This window comes from Aquarana catesbeiana, linkage group LG07 (genome assembly GCF_042186555.1).
Source record: "Aquarana catesbeiana isolate 2022-GZ linkage group LG07, ASM4218655v1, whole genome shotgun sequence".
Taxonomy (NCBI): domain Eukaryota; kingdom Metazoa; phylum Chordata; class Amphibia; order Anura; family Ranidae; genus Aquarana; species Aquarana catesbeiana.
In genome coordinates, this window is record NC_133330.1 from 253,442,072 (window position 1) to 253,464,472 (window position 22,401).

Consider the following 22,401-nt stretch of genomic DNA (forward strand, 5'->3'; position numbering starts at 1 on the left):
ATTTACCCCTGTCTATCACCAGGCCATTTTTTGCTATACGGTACTGCATTACTTTAACTGACAATTGTGCAGTCATGCAACGCTCTACCCAAATAAAATTTGTCATTTTTCCGCACAAATAGAGCTTCCTTTTGGTGGTATTTGATCACCACTGTTTTTTGGGGTTTTTTTTGCACTATAAACAAAAAAATACCATCAATTTTGAAAAAAAATATATATTTTTTACTTTCTGTATTTTCTGCTAGAAAACATATCCAATAATAATAAAAAAATCGAATTTCTTTGTAAATCTAGGCCAATATGTATTCTGCTACATATTTTTGGTAAACAAAATCCCAATAAGTGTATATTGATTAGTTTGCACAAAAGTTATGGTGTCTACAAACTATGGTATATACACCGGAATTTTTATTTTTGGGACTGCGATATTGCAGCAGACAATCCGTCTCTGACACTTTGTGGGAACCAGTGACACTAATACAGTGATCAGTGCTAAAAATATACACTCTCTCACAGTACTAATGACACTGCTGGGAAGGGGTTAAACATCTAGGGCGAACAAAGGATTAAATGTGTGCCTAACTAGTGTTTTTGTGTGTACTGTGTGGTGCTTTTACTAAGGGATGTGATGGGTTTTATTTCCTGATTTGCAGAGAAACAAAATCCAGCACATCCCCACTGGCAGGCAGAGCTCTGTCCTGTCTCCCTCCTCGCTGATCAGTGGGTGCCATTGAACAACCATTGGCCGACACCCGCTGATCAGCTTGTTCTGTCAAAAATCACAACACAAGCGGGTGACGTGTGTGCGCCCCCTCCCCGGAAGAGCAGAATCGTGTATACATACGTGATTCCGCACAGCTACCTCGCACTGTAGCAGTAAAGCTAAAGTGCGTGGTCGGCAACTAGATAAAGTAGGAAGGCCAAGGCCAAAAAGGCAAAACTTTTTTTATTTGGGAAGCGTAAGGGAGAGTTATAACCACTGTCTGATGTTTTTTTTCTTTGTCTACGTGTCCCATTGGGGAGATTTTCCTTAACTTCATGTCCCTTAACCAAAACAGGAAGTGGGAAAAAATATCTCACAAGTGAAGGAATCCCTGGTTGTCACCAGGGTCACCAGAACTAGTGCCCCTATTGGAAGATTTCCACTTTACTCCGGTTCTGGCAACAACCCAACATTTGGGATTTTCTTTCATTTTCCCTCTCATTAATAATAGTAAACATACCAAATAGAGAGGGTGAATCTACCTAATGGGGACATAGACAACAATAAAAACTGACGGATTTTCAAATTCCTCTTCGATCTATCCAAAACAAAAAATAAGGTTATTTACACTTGAAAGCCTAAATGTAGTTAAAATCAAGAAGAGAAAGGGCAAGGGAACACAAGAGCACAAGGGACATAACTTACAAACAGTAGGATGAGTTGCTTGTGCTAATTCCTCTTCTTTCAGCTGAAATCCTCCTCCATCCTTGCCACCCCCACCCCGCCCACGTAGTCTTCTGGTGGTTAATACAACCAAGGGGCTTTCACAGGCTCTTATCAAGAGAGCCCAACTATGCTTACCCTTCTACAGCTTCTTTGAAAATAAAGGTATCTCTGAATGGAGGATAGGTGACAGCCCCTTAAGCCTAGTAAACACAGGCCGAATGTTGGGCAACATCTGCCAGTTTAGTAAAAACCGTCCGACATTCGGCCCCTGTGTATGGCAGCTGGTCTGACAGAAGCTGACTTCTGTCGGGCAAGCATGCTGGAAAACCAATGGCCAATGGCTGAGAGCACTGACTGGAGTGTTCTGGCGAGGGGAAGGGGGGGCATCCCCCTGTCTGAACACAACAGCTCAGTGGGGGGAGTTCGCTGCACTAACATCGGATTGTTAGTACAGCCTCTCTGATTAGAGACGTCAGGTTTTTTTTCGTTCAACCCAGCTATTAGTGTGTGTCAGGCATTAGTTGTACTTATCCTGGCATACTGGAAGAATGGAAGAGAGTTTCAACTGAAAGACCCTTGTCCCAAAAGATTTAAAAAAAACTGCTGTTGTAACTGCTTATAGTGTTAGCTGCTAGTACAACTAACATTCCCCCTCCCCTGCTTAACCATGCTACTATTCAAAAGTGTCTCTGTTGTTTCCTCACCTTCACCCAGAGTGTAGGCACTCTTATATAAGGTGCATGTTACTGGCTGGATCATCAGGTTAAAACAGAGGGAAAAAAGAAAATTAATGCAGCCACCCCATCTAATGATTGGTGAGCTGCAATATATTACATTTTTGGTTTTGAGTTTAATACCACTTTAAAGTTTCTTGCACAGCAAGTAAATGTGATAGATAAATTAATATTGTATTGTTACCTCGTGGTCCATATACAGAGATCATTTTGTCATCTACCAAGAACTCAGGAGTGAAATGAATGTATCGTCCTTTTTCACCACATTGTCCATACTGTAATGTGTATGGGTCATTTCCATACTTAACATGCGATGATGCAATGACAATATCTGCCTAATGAAAAAAAGACAATTGTTATATTCTACATAACTGCAAAAGTTAAATGTGAGGAGGCTCTGTCCTATTTAAAACCTACCCCTGACCCATTTATAGCCATCCTCCCTAAAATTCCCTGCCACTTGGTTGCTCCAGCAGGGCAACTGCAAAATACCTCTACCTGGTGCTTCCAGGTAAAGGAGGGCATGTGACTTCCTCCCGTAATGTAGTGCTGGGGCCCGAGAGGCCAATAATCAGGCCTGAGCACCGTCACATGAGGGAGGTGATGACATTATCAACAGGGTGAATCATCTGAAATGGCACTTACACAGGGGAAAGGAGCAGCAGGGAAGCACATGCAGGATAAAAAGTAGTGGACTGGATTGACAGGCTTAAAAAATATATATATTTATCTTTTTTAGAACACAGCAAGATGCTCATGCAGAGCCTTTAGAGTGATGAACATGGTAGAGCTATTTATGACAATTACAAAGCACATACTCCTTGAATGAAATGTCTTGAACCACTTGACCTCCAGAAGTTGTTACCCCTTTCATGACCAGGACATTTTTTGCTATTTAGCACTGCACTACTTTAACTGTAAGTTGCACAGCCATGCAATGCTGTACCCAAACAAAAGTTATATAATTTTTTTTTCACAAAAATAGAGCTTTTGTTTTGGTGGTATTTGATCACCAATGGGTTTTTAATGATTTGCCTTATAAATTAAAACAGATTTTTTTTACTTTCTGATGCAAAACATATCCAATAAAAAAAAATTAAAGATCAAATTTCTTCATAAATTTTGGCCAAAAATCAGACATCCCAACCTGCAAAAATTCATTTCAGGGAGGTGGTAAACTCATTTCAGGGAGGTTGCGCTTCGCGCCCGCAAGACCCACCCCCGGCAAAATATTTTTTAAATCACCTTTTTAATATTTTTCCACAGTGCTCTGGGGAAGGGGGTGGGTGGCATGTGGCAGTGGACAGTGTCAGTAGTTTTTTTTTTTTTTAATAATTGATTTTTTTACAATTTAATTTGTTTCTTTTTTTTGTTTCACAATGCTTTTTGGGGGAGGGGGTTGGGGCAGTGGACAGTATTGGTAGGGCAGGGGAGAGTGGTGTCAGTAGTTTATTTTATTTTTTTACACTTTTTAATTTTTTAGAATTTTTTTAGAATTTTTTTTATATTTTTTTGGGGGGGGGGCTTTGGTGAGATATCAGCATATACACTTGTAAATTTTGTTTACTTCAAAGCAGAATATATATATATAGATATATATCTCTATATATATATGCTCTGAAATAAAGTAAAAAACATAACAAATAAACAAACAGTGTGTATGTGTGTATATGTCTGTGTATATATATGTTTATATTTTTTTTATACTACTAATGGCAGTTATCAGCAACTTATAATGGGACTGCGATAGTTTGGCAGGAAATCTGACACTGACTAACGCTGGGGGGAACTGACTAACTGCCATTGACTTCACCAGTGACATGAATACAGTGATCAGTGATAATACTACACACCGTCACTATACTAATGACACTGGCTATGAAAGGGTTAACATCTAGGGTGATCAAGGGGTTAAATGTGTGTAAAGTGTGCTGCTTTTACTTATAGATCCCTAAGTTTCTCATCCCTGCAAAGAGATTGTTCTCTCTGTACAGAGCTGTGTGTTGTTTGTCAACATAGAGCTCTGGGCTGTGATTGTACACAGCCGATCAGCAGGTCCTGGCCGTGAATCTTTGGCCTGGGACCTGCTGACAGGCTCCTGCTTTGTACAATCAAAGCAGGTGTTGGCAGGGGGGCCCTAAACTTGAAAGCAGGCAGCGAAGCACAAGTACGTCACTTTGCCTGTGTGGGCTGCCTTTCCGTAGTACATTTCGGGTCAGAAAACTGGAAGTGGTTAATCAGAATAGCTATTTAAAAAGCTTTGCTATAAAGTAGTAGAAAGAGTGATTTACAACAGCATGTGTGCTTTTGCAGACTAAATGTGTTCAAATCAGATACCTAACCCTCTTGGGTCAGTTGTAGAAAGGATCCAGCCATAGAAAAATTCGCTCTGCTGGTCATCCTCTGAGATTGAGTCAATTACTTGCTCCAGCAGACACATTCTCTATTCAATAATGGCATATAAGTGAACTTATAGTAACCCAGCACAGAGGCTAATTTTTAGTTTACAATGTGCAATGTGCCTAGAATGTAGGTTTCTCATTGACAGAATATGGGCTCCTTTCCACCCCTGCCACATTACTGACCCAATTAGGAAAATATATTCTTAGGTGTTATCCTTACAAAAAGCAGTGTACTTTCTTGGAAAGGACAAACAAGTCAGCTGCACCCTTGCCTTCGCACAGTTTTATTTTTCCAGGGTTAGATCACAGAAGAGGCTGCCCAGACCAAGCCCCAGCTGACACGTTTCACCAAGAAGGAGCTTAATCATAGAGATCTATTGACCTGTCTTTGATTAAGCCTCTTTTTGGGTCAAACCTGTCAGAGTGGGGCTTGGTCTGGGTGGACTCTTCTGTGATCTTGCCCTGGAATAATAAAACTGTGTGAAGGCTGATGTCATTGGAGTGCGGACGACTTGTTTGTTCATTCCATGTGGAGAGTATTGACGAGCTCCTTCAGCAGGCACCTGAAACCACAGAGATGGGTGAATTGTGGGCTATGAGCAGCAGTTCCCTTTGGTACTTAATATGCTCTCTTGTTTGAGCAGTGATTTTACAGAGGACATTACATGTTTTGGATCCCTTCTTATAAAGCAGTAATGCCAATGAGTACAGTCAGCAAAAAATACTGTACATAAAGCCCCCCTTACAGGCTTATTAAATCATAAATATATGCATTATAATACCATCTGTGTTAAATCCCCAAAAAGTGCAATCTCTTACCTTATCATATGTTTCTGTCCTTACTTTTTCATACGTTTTCTTTGGCCAGGTAAATGGTATTAGAATTTTTACACTTCGTATGAACAGCCTGTTTTGTGTTGCTTTGAATAAATAAGTTGATGCTTCTTTAACCATACTCTTGAAAAAACAAAAAAAGTATGCATATATTATTGTCAAATTATTTTTGTAAATACATTCACACAGTGAAAACTAGTAAAAGAATAATATTCCTATGCAGTTTATATCCGAATGAGGAATGGGTTTCTTAATATTTTGAAATGCAGCTTGTGCTGGTTGGTTGCTCTAATTTTCCGAATATATTTGATTAATACACTAGATCTTATAAAGAGTGATCAAGTAATGCGCAAAAACAGTTGGTGACCCTCCACTGCGCTCAGGTATAAAATAAACATAGACCGCAGCTGCCAACTTTAAAAAAGAAAATAATAACAAAGTATTCCAAAGAAGATCAGTGAAATAGTGGCACTGTAAAGAAAATATATACTGTATGTGAATCGTGAAAATAAGTGTTACTAACCATTATTGTAAACACATGACCTAAAGTGCAAGTAATAAACCCAAAACAATTATCATAAAAATATATAATGATGACTGAGTGAGTAAATAATCTGATGATGACAAATAAGTGATTATGAATATCACAGTGAATAGTTCATGCACTATTGCTTCAAATAAGCAAAATGTCCAGACCAAAAAAATATATATATTGAAAGTCCAATCCAAATAAAAATTAAGGTGCCACAAAGGGGTGCAACACAACAGGTGAATATGCAATAAAGATCTTCCTTTGATGTAAACACTCTCCTCCACCACACCGATTGTGATTGTGAATCACTCTAACGGAGCCGCACTCACCAGATATGCATGCCTTGCATTCTCATGCACGGTGTGTAAGCTTTATAAAGATCCCCCCAAGGGATTACACGAGCTGGATAAAGGTGGGCCCACACAGATGGAACTCCTTAATAGGTGACGCTCCTGGTCAGTCTGTCACTGAGAAAATGCCTCCAGCTGCCTATTCTCACGAATCCTCCGTCCCACTTCTCTGGGTCTTTGCTTGCATTAGAAATGGCCCTTATGGTTATTGTAGTTCAGTATTCCATAGGATTCCACAGCATGGCTCCCCTTCAGGACTTTGACTCCCACAGTACAGTGCGGCCAGCATACAAGTCTACGGAGCTCCCCCTGCTGACGGAAGGCAGACAGTGTTACCAGGTATAGCATGTCATTTCAGTGAAGGCATAGAGAGCAGCTGCAGCCCAGTGTCCTAATTTGATCTCTCAAACACCTAGATAGATAGACAGACAGACAGATGCATTCCGTCAACAGGGGGAGCATATCTGGTGAGTGCGGCTCCGTTAGAGTGATTCACAATCACAATCGGTGTGGTGGAGGAGAGTGTTTACATCAAAGGAAGATCTTTATTGCATATTCACCTGTTGTGTTGCACCCCTTTGTGGCACCTTCATTTTTATTTGGATTGGACGTTCAATATATATTTTTTTTTGGTCTGGACATTTTGCTTAGTTGAAGCAATAGTACATGAACTACTCACTGTGATATTCATAATCACTTGTTTGTCATCATCAGATTATTTACTCACTCAGTCATCATTATATATTTTTATGATAATTGTTTTGGGTTTATTACTTGCACTTTAGGTCATGTGTTTACAATAATGGTTAGTAACACTTATTTTCACGATTCACGTACAGTATATATTTTCTTTACAGCGCCACTATTTCACTGATCTTCTTTGGAATACTTTGTTATTAATACACTAGATCTGTGATGACACTGTCAATTAGAACTGTACTATGGACAGGTGTCTTACTTATTTAAGGACTATCCAACCAAAATATAGAGGCAATGATAAAACATTACCACCAATAAAACAAAACATGCCGATTGCCTGATGTTAAGTTCAGTCAGTCATGGTTGTTATAAAAAATATAATGTGTAAGGGTCATAGAGTATTATGGGCTCCATTCAAAAAGTGGTATGTGTCCCCTTAAAAAATGTGGTAAAATACTCCTCAGCGGTTTTCATAATTGCTTTTGGTAAAACCACTACTAAAATACTGTATGAGTTTTTTTATGAAGTCTTGCTGTATTTTAGTAGTGGAAACATGCAATAATTTAATGCCTGGCACTAGCTGGCATATTTATTAACATTAATAAGGAGCGGGCGTCAACCGGCGAGGGCTTATAGGAAGAGGCCTTCTTTCTTGAGGGAATGAGGCCTGGTATGGTTCGTGGGGGGGGGGGGGGGGGGTTGTGCTCGCTTGTCCACTCCCTTTCTTGACCTACCAGGCTGCATGCTCAGATAAGGGTCTGGTATGGATTTTGGGGGTGACCCCACACTATTTTCTTTAAAAATGTTGGCGTGGTTGTTTCATTCCATTTTCTTCCAATTTGGAATTGCCTGAAATAGTTTTTTTTTACTTTTAGCTGTCAGCGGGGAACTCCCCTAACAACTAGAACACATTCCACAAATACCACATATTGCTCCTTGAGCACTACTTAATTTTTGCATACATTTAATTTTGTATTTTGTTCTGTGAATGGATTTTAACGCCTTTTCATGCAGTACTTACCAAGCTTTTTCACTTCTCGGTAAATACCGCAGGATCGTGTGCGATATTTAGGCAAAATGTGTCCTGAGTCTGACACCTAAATATCTCATGCGAGTTCATTCTGTGAATGGAGCCCTATGTTTATTACAATAAAATGTACTGCTAACCTTTTGAACAGTGGTACATATGAATCTGGCCTGAGTGTCTATTTATTTATCTATAAAATGTGATAGCATTGGAATTCTAGATAAAAAGTTCACCTGTAATGTCAAGGCTGATAAGTTTAGAAATGACTCACCATAATGAGGCAATTTGATTGGGTGATACCAAACAGTTTGGATACTTAATAATCCTGTGTTCTTCTGACACATGTATATACTCTTATAAACTAGAAACTATTGATTTATGACAGTAAGAATAGCCCTTGTGTGGTCTTCTGTTATGCCCCGTACACACAGTCGGACTTTGTTCGGACATTCCGACAACAAAATCCTAGGATTTTTTCCAACGGATGTTGGCTCAAACTTGTTTTGCGTACACACGGTCGCACAAAGTTGTGGGAATTTACGATCGCCAACAACGCGGTGACGTCAAGCACGTACGACGAGACTAGAAAAGGCCAGTTCAGAACCAAGCGCGGCACCCTTTGGGCTCCTTTTGCTAATCTCGTGTTAGTAAAAGTTTGGTGAGAGACGATTCGCGCTTTTTCAGACTCGTGGTTTTCAGATCGTTTTCTGCCGTTCAGTTTGTGCTTGTGGGTTTGTATCTGCTCTTCAGTGCGTGCAAGCAAGTTCCGCGTGACTTAGTCATTGTGTTCTTGTGCGTTCGTTACTGTTTTTCAGGTCGCTCTTCACAGGCCTTGCTGTTCTTCAGTGCATTCTGTTACTTCGTTCTGAGCAGCCAACCGTTTTCTAGCCATGTTGCGTATGTGTACTCCTCGTAGAGTTCGTGCTGTGCGGGGGCTTGGTGTTGGGGTCCTGACCTTGACACAAGTCCAGTCCATGAACAGGGTGGGGAGGAGTTCATGGACCAAGAATTGGTTGCTTCAGCGTGACCAGTTCTCTCATATGCCTTTGCTCCGTGAGATCTGTGAGAATAATCCTGATGATTTCAGGAACTTTCTCAGGATGACGGACCCCGTATTTCACCGTCTGTTGGCTTTGCTGACCCCTTATATTAGCAGGCAGGATACCTGCATGAGGCAAGCCATCACTCCGGAGCAGAGGCTCGTCGCTACCCTGCGGTATTTGGCGACAGGGAGAAGTCTGCAGGACTTGAAGTTCTCGATAGGCATCTCCCCCCAGGCTCTGGGTATCATCATCCCAGAGACCTGTTCTGCCATCATACAGGTCCTGCAGAAGGAGTATATGAAGGTAAGATTTTTATCCTTTAATGTCACATTTTATTGTATTTAATGTTTGATAATGTATTGTATTTCTTTCCTCATTCCCTAATTACCATGATTGGAATATGCTGTGAATGTCCCCTTTGTCCTCATGCATGCTGGATTTTTATGTAATTAATTTTTTTGGTCCTTCATACAGATTGTCCTTCACTAACTTTCCCAGCATGGTCTACGGGTCCTATATTCACCTCATGTAGTCACTTAAAACAAAGTATTTTATCAGCTCCATAGTAGTGCTTTACCCCAAACACCCCCTAAAATGTTTTGAAATGTTATTTTCGCTTTAAATTCAGGCAGAGTGGCAGAGGCTTTTTTTTTGTGGTGTCCCCAAATCATTTTTAGTAACCCTCCCTCCCCCAACTGCTAAGTCAGCTGATCCCAATTCTCTATCTATACTCAATCATCTATCTGCTGACTTTGCCAAACCCATACACACTATACCCATCTCTTTTGTGGTCAGATTTATGGATGAATTCCCCAAAGCATGTAGTGCAAGGGCCTGCCTGTATACTTTCCAATGGTAGTGTTTAAACTTTTTAGATCCTATTATTATCTTGATAGGTAATAGCAGAATGTCCAAATGTGCTCAAATGTGTACAGTGTGTATTTATATCTTTGTATTATGACACTTCTTACCTGTCCAGTGGGCTGCCAATAGTGTAACTAAGGAGGGGCTGTTCCAAGTAATACCCTGTATTTAGGCATTCATCTCTCAATGAAGTGAAGAGGGTTACCTGTCCACGATTCCCCCCCCCCTATAATGTTAGAAATGGCCCATGAGAGGGGGGGGAATATGAGGTGTACCTTATACTTTGGTGTTGTTAAATTCCCCTTAATAAATGCTATCTGGAGGTTGCCCCAGAATGTTTGTGCCTAATCTGCTTGCCATGTTTCTAAGCAAAAATATTAATATTTATTTTTTTTCCTCAACAGTTTCCTTCCACGCCACAGGAATGGCAAACTGTGGCCTCCCACTTTGCCCAGCGGTGGGACTTTCCTAACTGCGGAGGGGCAATTGATGGGAAACACGTCCACATCATCCCACCACCCAGCTCGGGGTCTTACTATTTCAGCTATAAGTGGTTCAATAGTATTGTGATGTTGGCGGTGGTGTCGGCTAATTACGACTTCTTGTATGTGGACGTGGGGAAGAATGGCCGGATGTCCGATGGTGGAGTCATCACCCAGACGGAGTTCTACAGGCGTCTCCAGAATGGCAGCTTGGACTTGCCAGCTCCAGAGGACAATGTGGAAGGACTCCCATTTTGTTCGTTGCTGATGAAGCGTTTGCGCTGGGGGACCATCTTATGCGGCCATTCCCGATGAGGACCCTCACCCCGGAACAGAGGGTTTTTAATTACCGGCTGGCCAGAGCCCGAAGAGTGGTGGAGAACACATTTGGAATCCTGGCCAGCCGGTTCCGCCTATTTCTGACACCTATCCATATGGCGGAGTACAAACTTAATCATATAATCATGGCATGCTGTATTCTCCATAACTTTTTACGGAAATATTCGGCCAACTATGCTGGCTCAGTTGGGCCTGAGGCCGGAGTGATCCCTGAAACAACACTGAGGGCGCTTGAAAGCTGGCTTGCCCTCCCTGAGTGCCGTGATGTCCGGTTACGATACCTGGAGTTCTTTGCGGGTAGGGGGGCCATCAATATGCCTGCAAATTTGTGAAGCCTTTTTCAAATAAAAAAGCCAAAAAAAGAAATTCATTGTGGACATTTACTGCTTGTGTTTGTTTTAGCTGAGCCTGACAGCAATGTGGGGAGTCCTGAAAATGGCGTGATTGTGTAACCTTATACAAAGCACTGTTGGCTGTTATTTACTAAAGGCGTATACACTTTTTATACTACAAGTGCTCTTGAAACTGCAATGAAAATGCTCTTGTAGTGCAAAGAGGATTTGCCATTAGGAAATAACCACCATTTTATCCAAAAACAGCAATTACATCACCACAAAAGTGTTGTAGCGTTGAGACAATAAACCACACATTCTTGATTAACAAACTTTTTAATACCTGCACAATCACATGTGCATTTAGAAAAGGTTTTTAAAACAAACCAACATGTTTGTTGTATAACAATTTTTGGGGTGGCATTATCAAAAATAGAAATGTCCATTTACGATAAAACAGGCCTGTGTAAAACCAACAAGAAAGACAAAAAACTTGAACTTACAAAGTTCACATATGGTAAAACTTGAAGGCAATATCAGACATGAGTATTTAGGAACTGTGTTTGATATTGCGTTCAGATGGGGTCAAATCACCCCTTGAAAAGCCAAATTTGGAAGATGCACACGAATTTACGAATGTCAACATGTGCTAGCTGCCATCACGGGGGATCAAGGGACGTTTTGGGGGAGCAACCCCTTCCTCACAGCTACTTTATTATTGAGGAAGGGGTTGCACCCCCAAAACGCATCCATTGATCTCCCGTGATGGCAGATAGCACATGTTGGCACACTTTGTGCATCCTCCAAATTTGGCTTTTCGAAACATTGCAAAAAAATTTTAAACATTGTACCACACAAAAACAAAAGTGATTTTGTGGGGTATTAAATTCGCCCCAAAACATCAATGATGTTATTATTTTTTTAATCACATCATTGATTTTTGTCTTGATGTTTTCCAATTCTAAATTACACCCCATGATCTCCCCGATCAGGATCTGGGCACTTTCTGATGTGAAAGGATCTCGATCCCTAACATCACGATCACCTAAAAAGAGAGAAATAAAAAAAAAACAGGTATCAAAAATCTGCCAGCATCCATCTCTTACCTGAGTCTGTGGTCGCAGACACTCATCTGTTGTGGTGCCAATTTCAACCACATCTTCTTCCTCCTCCTGCTCCACTTGGGTTGGGGGTATTTCACCTTCGTCCACAGGTGGGGGGTCTCTGGTCTCCTCGGATGAGGGGTGTCCTCCGAGTCTTTTCTCCCCTATGTAAAACAAAAATTGTATAATTAGCACACAGTGATTTGATGGCAGAACTATAAATAGGAAACATTGCTTGGAAGTGGGGTACAATTGTCAATTTTAGCAGAGTTCCAAGATGTCGCTTTTTTATTGTCCTTTGTCAACCTGCAATACTTACCTGTTTAGTACAAGCTTCACAGATGGAGACCCCCCTATAGTATACACTGGAGCACCTGTGTGCCCCCCCTAATAAAAATTGTGTTCTTGTGTCCCACACTAGTGCTCCAGTGTCCGGATGTGAAAACAGCTGCTGAGTGTCCTCTCCTTACACAGAATCTAGTTTGCATTTCATTCTAGTAACAAACCCATCTACACAACCAAATATTTTGCATCCAAGTAGGCCCTAAAAAATGTTGGCAAATGCATATGGCCTAAACAATGGTGTTTTAGAGGGCGAAAAAAAAATGTTTGATACGAACGAATAATGGGCCCATGAACATTAAAATTGACATTTTAAACTGTACAATTAAGAAAAGCATATGGAGCAGCACGAACGTAATAAACACAAAAAGAATAGGAACACAGCACAACTACTTACTTTTTTGCAGCACTCTCCGGATCTTTCGGTACTGCTCGGGCTCTCTTAATTTGAGGTCTGACCACCGCTTCCTGAGCTGATCTTTCGATCGTCGTACCCCGAAATTCCTGTGCAGACTTTTGACCACTTTCGCCATGATCTTGGCCTTTCTGATATTGAGGTTGGGGTAAGGCCCATACTTCCCGTCATAGTCGGCCTTCTTCAGGATGTCCACCATCTCCAACATCTCCCCAAAGGACATATTTGTGGCCTTAAATCGTCTCCTTCTGGATCGGGACGTGTCCGGATCCGGGCTTTCCTCCTCCTCGTTGCTATAATTAGCACGCACCTGCTCTGACTCCGCCATGTGCTCTTCACCCACTGCGCTGAACGAAAAGGGGCGGGGAATAGACTAGAAAGAACGTCAGGGGTTGGCGGAGTTACACGCATGCGCAGTGTGTATAAAGCGTAACACGCGTGCGTAGTACGTACGATCTGTGAGCGGACGAAGGAGCACTGGACGCGCCGATAGTAAGAACGAAGGTAAGAGCCAAACTTGTGCCTATACTGCTTCTAGATTGAGGCCTATATTGTAACAAGATTTGGAGAGTTTTGTCTGACATTAGGCTTTGTCTTGTGTTGTGTCTTGCAGTGAACATCTTATTAAAAGATAATGACTTCATGTCACTATTTATTGATATGTTAAGGGAGCTGCCATGTCTGTGGGAGATCAACAACCCACATTACAAGAACCAAACAAAGAGGAAGGCAGCACTGGATAAATTGTTGGAAATTGTGAAGCAGGTGATCCCCATGGCAGACATCACATTTTTGAAGATCTTAATTGGTGGCCTGAGGAGCACTTATGTAAGGGAGTCCCAGAAAGTCCAGGATTCGCAGAGATCCGGAGCAGCAGATGACATCTATCTCCCCAGGATGTGGTACTATGACAGGCTGCATTTTCTGGCAGGCCAGACTGAACCCAGGTCATCCCTCTCCAGTCTTCCTTCCACGCTTCCTTCCCCCCCAGCTGAGGCTTCTGACGCCCAACCTGGGCCTTCCAGGCAACAACATGTGGAGGAGCCCAGCTTGAGCCAGGTATAGCATTCCTCTAAATAGTTCAGGTTGTCCAATCAATGATGTTAACTAGATGTTAGTTTGGAGTACTAATTTATGATTGTGATTGATGATGCAAAAACTAAAACCATGTCCCTTTTTCAAACACAGGGAAGTCGCAGCCAGGAGGTGGCCGGGCCGAGTCGGCTGCCTGATATGCCGGTCCCTCCCCTACACCTGGAAAGAGAAAGTGGCAGGAGGAGGAGTGCCCTAGAGGAGGCTGCCATAGGCCTCTTTTGGAGGGCTACAGAGGCCCTGGGAGCACCACACACCGTGGAGGAGGACATTGCTGCCATCATTGCCTCAAAAATGCAGAGGATGGAGGAGGGACAACAACTCATGTGTGAGTCGCTCATATTGGAGGCTCTTAATAAAGGTATGAGGGGCCAAATTACATCTCAGACACACCTTTGCGAACTCACAGATGGTCCTCCTCCTCCTCCTGCAGGTCCTCCTCCTCCTCCAGGTCCTCCCAGTCCTCCTCCTCCTCCAGGTCCTACTCCTCCTCCTGCCACATCTCCAACAGCACAGCCACAGCCCGGAATGAAGCGTGGAAGGAAGACCAGAAAGTGAAGACCCTGGATCCAGTCTGGTCGGCCAAAAGATGCAGCCTCTTGTGGTACCACAGCCTGGGGACACAGATGTCATCTGCTGCTTTCCGGATCTCTGCGACTTCTGGACCAGACTGCCCTCCCTTACATATGGACTCCTCAGGCCACCAATTTTGATGTTCAAGAATTGTTGTCTGCCCTGGGGGTCCCAGGCTTCGCTAATTTCTCCTGCTGATCCAGTGTTGCCTCCCTCTTTGTTTGGTTCTGAGCCCTTAATAAAGGATTTTTGTTTGGAATTATACTTGCCTATGTGTGTTTGACTTGAAAAAGGACAGTTGGTTTGTGAGGATTCAGGTACATATCAAAAATACAATGTGAAATTAACAAGGAACACCAACAACAAACAATCTCCTTGAGATTAAATAATAAAAGATATCAATGGTGTTGTGGTAACTTGACACACAAAACACACACAAAAATAGTCTGGAGTAAAAATAAAAATAACATTAAACAAAGATCAGCCTTGGAAAAAATACAAACATAAAATCTAAACCAAAAATGGCTTTAAAGCCAAAAAAAAAAAAAAAAATTCTGTCAGATGTGACAAATTACAATATATTAAGGGAATCCCAAGAAAAAAACAAAAAAATAAGTTTGCGAGAAGTGTGTGTGAATATGAGCAGCAAAACTACTTAATGTCACATTATAAAGAAGAAGAGAGTGCGCTGTATTAAACCATTTTTAACATTGCACCGTGACGAAAGTGCTGTATCCATTGCAAACGCTAATTTTACCAGACCGAGCTTTTCCGTGTCGAAATTTCTTCTGAGCATGCATGGCACTTCGTGCGTCGAAACAGGCCACACACGGTCGGAATTGACGCGATCGGATTTTGTTGTCGGAAAATTTTATCTCCTGCTCTCAAACTTTGTGTGTCGGAAAATCCAATGGAAAATGTCCGATGGAGCCCACACACGGTCGGAATTTCCGACAACACACTCCGATCGGACATTTTCCATCAGGAAATCCGACCGTATGTACGGGGCATAACAGTTCATTAACTAATTGATAGAAACTTCCAAATCTGGTTGAAGAACATGTGATATCAAATCTGTTTCCCACCTCATATACATAACCATTATTCTGTGCATGTTAAAGATTCTCCTCATCACTCCCAACTCCCCCTTGGCACCTTGGCAGTGAGTCTTGACATCAGTTAAAACACCATACTTCGTAAATTCTCCAGTCTACCACATTTCAGAGACTGTATTTTGCATTTTATTCTGGCAAATACATGAATGGTTTGTAACAAACACTACATTTTTCATAACATGGGGCAAACTCTAATGCCCTGTACACACGGTTAGACATTGATCGAACATTCCAACAACAAAATCCATGGATTTTTTCCGACGGATGTTGGCTCAAACTTGTCTTGCATACACACGGTCACGCAAAGTTGTCGTAAAATCCGATTGTTCTGAACGCGGTGACGTAAAACACGTATGCCGGGACTATAAACGGGGCAGTAGCCAATAGCTTTCGTCTCTTAATTTATTCTGAGCATGCGTGGCACTTTGTGCGTCGGATTTGTGTACACATGATCGGAATTTAACCGATCGGATTTTGTTGGCGTAAAATTTTATAGCCTGCTCTCAAACTTTGTGTGTCGGAAATTCCGACGGAAAAAGTCCGATGGAGCCCACACACGATCGGAATTTCCGACAACACAATCCAATCACACTTTTTCCATCGGAAAATCCGACCGTGTGTACAGGGCATAACTGTCCAGCACTAGGCTTGTGTGTTGAAAATGTGAATTGTGTTTGTAACAATCTGTCGATTATTTCAATTTCTTTTAAATGCATAAAACATTTGTTAGAAATTAGAATCAACATTTATTTCTAGAGAAAGCCTAATTTATAAGTGAGACAGCTCTATTTAAACTTGAATCCTTTCTTGCCTGAATGTCCCCAGAAACACTAGGTCATTTCTAAATGAGTCTTTGTTTTCTGTATTACCTAATACAGAATGTAAAAAAAAATTCTAAATAAAGTCAATTCTCAAAACCTCTCCACCAATGGTAAATATAGTCATAGAGAAATACAATATTTGGACACAGACAAATGAGGGTGTCCCCTCAAAAGCCTTATACTTTAGTTGCCTATACTTTACTTTGCTCATTAAATAATGAAATCTTCATCTTTCTTTAAAGGCAAGTCTTAATATTTAAGTTCATTTTTTTTAAAGATCTGAACCTGTTACACCTTACAGTCTCACCAATAAGTCTCCTCCCAAAACCCACTTATGCATTAAACCAAGATTATAAGCTCAATTGATTTTCAAGCTGTTAACAGACATAAAAACTATTGGCCCACCCAACTCTACCGGTTGGTACTAATATTTTTTTATAATATGAGATATAGTTAAGCATTGTTTGAAATTGTTTTCCATATTTGCACGTGATTTTCCATTATCAAATCTAAGTAATGATGTGGATGGAAAGAGATTGAAAAACAAATCACTAATACTGAATATATGTTAATAACCAATAAAAAAAAGTTATACATAGCAGAATAAGAGATAGATAGACATATACGGTAGATGCCCATACTACAAAGTTACTCTATTTTGAAAGATAGGTTACCTGTATATTGTCAATAATTTTTACATCTTCACGGATTCCAGGATTAATTGCAAAGACTATATCTTCATAGCCTCCATTGGTAAGTTTTACTATGGAGCCACTTCCGAAGGAAAGCGTCTGAGATAGTAAAAGAAGAAATAAAACCCTGCAGAGTGTCATCTCCAACAGATACTCACAGCTACTGCTCAAGTAAGTATTTTTGTAACCTATATATAATTTATGTTATCAGGTAACCTTTGTGAACTCTATCACCGGATTCTGACTTTTTCTTGCTTGTGTTATCTTTTTGTCTTTGCAATGCAGAACATGATATATTTATTACCAAAATCTAGACATAGACAATTGCTGTAATAAGGAAATAACAAAGGTAATACAAGAAATGGTGATTATTTCAATAATTGACAAAATGTAAAGATTTATCTGTTTGAGTAAGCCATTAGAGTAAACCCATTTTTTTCAGTAAGAATAAGGAAGAGTTATGAACAATCCCGGGTTGTTTCTTTGATGTCTATTCCCCGTTTGAAAGATTCACCCCAATATTTGACCTGGTGACCATTGTCTCAAGAGCTGGAATTAAAGGTGAATCTGAAATTTTGAGGTTTCACTGGAACAGGAATAGAGGGTGAGTTTTCCAATGAGGACTCTTGTTCTTGTGACAACTGTTTAATCACTGATTTATTTCACTTTAGAGAGTTTTCCTTGAACTTTCTAATGTATCTAGAGGACAGTAAGTGAGGGTATTGGAGCACAGATATAAAAAAAAGGTTTAACCATATCCTACTCTATCCCAAGCTTAAACACGTTTTGGCTTTAGATATTTAATGTAAGGCTCAGTTGCACTATTAATACTGTAAATTAACTGCCAAAATTTAGTTTCAATGTATTTATTCCACCTAAGTAAATAATGTGTATCTTAACCACTTGCCTACTGGGCACTTAAACCCTCCTCCTGCCCAGACCAATTTTCAGCTTTCGGCCCTCTCACACTTTGAATGACAATTACTCAGTCATGTAATACTGTACCCAAATGAAATTTTTGTCCTTTTTTTCATACAAATAGAGCTTTCTTTTGGTGGTATTTGATCACCTCCTGGGTTTTTTATTTTTTGCGCTATAAATGAAAAAAGACTGAAAATTTTGAAAAAAAAAGCATTTTTCTTAGTTTCTGTGATAAAATTTTGCAAATTATTAATTTTTCTTCATAAATTTTGGCCACAATTTATACTGCTACATATCTTTGGTAAAAATAGCCCAAATTAGTGGATATTATTTGGTCTTTGTGAAAGTTAGAGAGTCTACAAGCTGTGATGCAAATCATAAAAAATTGATCACACCTGATGCACTGGTGGCCTATCTCATTTCTTGCGACCCGAACAAGCCAGAAAAGTACAAATACCCCCAAATGACCCCTTTTTTGAAAGTAGACATTCCAAGGTATTTAGTAAGATGCATGGTGAGGTTTTTGATGTTGTCATTTTTTCCCACAATTCTTTGCAAAATTAAGATTTATTTTTTATTTTTATTTCCCCACAAAATTGTCATTGTAATAGGTTATTTCTCTCACATGGCATGTGTATACCATAAATAACGCCCCAAAATACATTCTGCTACTCCTCCTGAGTATTACGATACCACATGTGTGGGACTTTTTCACAACCTGGCCACATACAGAGGCCCAACATGCAGGGAGCACCATCAGGCGTTCTAGGGACATAAATTACACATCTAACTTGTTGACTACCTATAACACTTTTGAAGGCCCTGGAGCACCAGGACAATGACACGTGGCACTGACATGGCACTGATGACAGATGGCACTGGTACGTGGCACTGATGACACTCAGATGGCACTGATACGTGGCACTGATGACACTGACATGGCACTGATGACAGATGGCACAAATATGTGGCACTGATGACACATGCCACTAATACATGGCACTGATGACATTTGGCACTAATACGTGACACTGACAGATGGCACTAATACGTGGCACTGATGACACGAGACACTGATGACAGATGGCACTAATACATGGCACTGATGACAGATGGCACTAATACGTGGCACTGACAGATGACACTAATACGTGGCACTGATGACACGTGACACTGATGACACATGATACTGATGACATGCCACTGATACGTGGCACTGATGACACATGACACTGATGACATGCCACTGATACGTGGCACTGATGACACGTGACACTGACAGGTGGCACTGATGACAGATGGCACTAATATGTGGCACTGATGACAGATGGCACTAATATGTGGCACTGGGGACAGATGGCACTGGGGACAGATGGCACTGGGGAGGGATGGCACTGGGGACAGATGACAGTGGGGAGGGATGGCACTGGGGACAGATGACAGTAGCGGGGTAAATCAGTGGGGACAGATGACACTGACTTGACTTTTTTTCAGTTTTTTTTTTTTTTCTGACTCACCGCTGCAGCGGTTCGCTCTCCCTCCTCACACGCTGTCTCTGTGAGGAGGGAGAGCCGGCGATGAGAGATGATCTCATATGTTTACCTTATTACCTTACCATTTTTATTGTGTACCTGTTGTGCCCTTGAAGCACCAAACAGTCCTATCCCAAGTCCTTTAACCTACTGGCGTATGTATTAAAATGTCCTGCCAGCAAGTGGTTATACCAGGATCGTGGCTGAATCTGCAGCCATGATTCTGGTATATTTTTTTTTCAACCAGCGACCTGATTTCTTGTAGAAATGATGCATGCAACTTTACAGCTGCCTGATCTCTTTTACATTACGCCGAAGGTTCCCCCCTTCCGCCACTGCCCACAGTGGTTCCCTAGCTCTCCTATTTCTCAGGGACCTTGGTAAGCAGTCAGGACGGCTGCACACAGAGAAAATGGAGGAAGATCTGTTCCCCCATCTCCTCTGTAATGGATGATGCCGGAAGCAATGAGGATTTCATCATCTCTGGCTTTGAGACATAATTTCCTGGCTGTTGCAGCCAGAAAATAATCTAGCCAAGCATGATCAGTGTTTAATTAGTTGCTTTGGAGGGCAGAGGAGATATCAGGGGTCTAACAGACCCCTGATGTTTCCATAAAGAGTGTCTGTCACCTGCCCACAGCTATCACATGGGGACTTGTTCAACCCCTTGTGAGAGTAACAAAGTTAAATTAATTATTATAATTTTTTTTTTTAAAGTGCAAAATTTAAAATAAATAAAGATGATAAAAAAGGTAAAAGCACCCCATCTCCCCATGCAAAAACGCAAATGCAGGCATTCAGGTAGGTCTGGCATGTATATGTAAATGGTGATTGCACCAAACATGTGAGGTATTGCCATTAAAGTAGCAGTAAAGTAGCAGTAAGAACAAAAATGATTTGCCCATAATTCACACAACTATAACAACTTAACTTAACAACTCAACTTAACTACAACTTAACTATACTCTGATATCCTGTAAAGTTTCAGTGCTATCTCAAGGTAGCTGAGGGAGGAAATTATCAATCAAGCTGTAACCTTGTAGTCAATGTTTTACAAAATCTGTCTCACTGCTCCTGTTTAGCATTGCCTTGTTGTGTCACAGAATTAATAAAAGCCCCCCTTCATATTCATAAATGTCCTGCCTACTTTTCAGTGTAAACATCATTCTGGGCACCTCAGCACTTGCATCAGAGTTCTCTTAAGCACTTTCCACTAGATACCACTAGATTCCACTAGATACTCTTTAATTACTTCCTGTCCAGGCCTTTTCTGGCACTTTTAGTTCACATATAACAATTTTTGCTAGAACCCAAACATTATATATATTTTTTTCAAAGCAGAGGCCCTAAATATTTCAAATCTCTGGAGGCCCTTCTTAGGCCCTTTGTGTGGGGAGCCAACAGACACAAACTAGCGTGGCAAACTCTCAAGAACCCAACTGACCTTGGAGGCACAGCTCTCCCTTACTGTAATCTATATTACATTGCATCACAGTTGTCACAGCTATTCCACTGAGATAAGACAGATACCGAAAGATTCCTCACTCAATGTCCAAAATGGGCACAACACACTAAGGACCCAATATACGCGATAGCATCGGGCTCAGGAGGAACAGAGCCAGAGAAAAATAGACAAACCATACTATATCATTGGAGGAGAATAAGGGACTTGGCCTTTTCCAAACTTGAAATTCCACAATACAACAACTACACACCGATATGGCATAACAAGAATCTCCCTGAATTCACCAAAATACATGACACACGCATATGGTCCACACAGGGAGTATTTTATTTACATCACCTCCTAAAAGACGGACACCTCAAAACTTTCGATTCACTTAGAGAAGAATTCACAATTCAAAACCAAATGTTTTTTAGATTTTTACAACTCCGCCATGTGACACAACCTTAATTTCCTGACTCCGTCCCACACCCTACACCCAATGTCATTATGGCAGTAATTAAGAGCATGGACCCCCATAAACTAATCTCAGTATTTTACAATATGTTCTCCACCCCCATTTCTACCAAAATAGCATACGATCTGAAACCCAGATGGGAGAGAGGTGGGACCAATTGAGGATGAGGAGTGGGGGGAGGCACTGGAGTCCAGTAAGACTGTATCCCCCAAACTATCTGATCGACTATCACAACTTTATATTCTACACAGGGCATACCTCGCACCCCTTAGAGTGGCAAGATACAAACGCGCCCAATCTACAACATGTCTGATGTGTGGAAAAGAGACAGGCACATTCTTCCACCTGATCTGGACATGCCCCAAGATACAAGGCTTGTGGAAGCAAATCGTAGCGTTTCTACATGATACAATGGGCTCACCCCTAACATTAGACCCAAATCAATGCCTTCTTGGAATATTACCAGACACAATTGATAAATATACAAAAATATTTCTCCATGAGACGCTGTTTTCAGCCAGGAAAATTATAGCTAAAAAATGGATGAGACAGACACCTCCCAAGATAGTAGAATGGAAACTAGAAGTGAATAATACCCTGCCATACAAGAAATGTATATATATTAACAGAGGTTGTCCCAACAAATATAATAAGGCAAGGGACCGCTGGCTACAAGAGTCTGATACATGTGTGTAACAAAGCCATATTAGTTTGGAATGAATACTCGGACACATATCTCACTGTGTAGTCTTTATTTGTAATATGTGTACTCATAAAACCTACCCACATGGCAAAAACAGTGTACC

General features: G+C 41.1%; 1 protein-coding gene across 1 annotated transcript in view; it reads right to left on the minus strand.

Moving 5' to 3' along the window:
- Positions 1–17,361, minus strand: part of LOC141103525 (calcium-activated chloride channel regulator 1-like) — a 93,329-nt gene extending 75,968 nt beyond the window's left edge. The window contains exons 1-3 of the mRNA XM_073593202.1: positions 17,203–17,361; positions 5,385–5,522; positions 2,348–2,498 (exon numbers count right to left, since the gene is read on the minus strand). Of these exons, the coding sequence (XP_073449303.1) occupies positions 2,348–2,498; positions 5,385–5,522; positions 17,203–17,361 (448 nt within the window). The remainder of the gene's footprint in view (positions 1–2,347; positions 2,499–5,384; positions 5,523–17,202) is intronic.
- Positions 17,362–22,401: the final 5,040 nt, after the last annotated feature.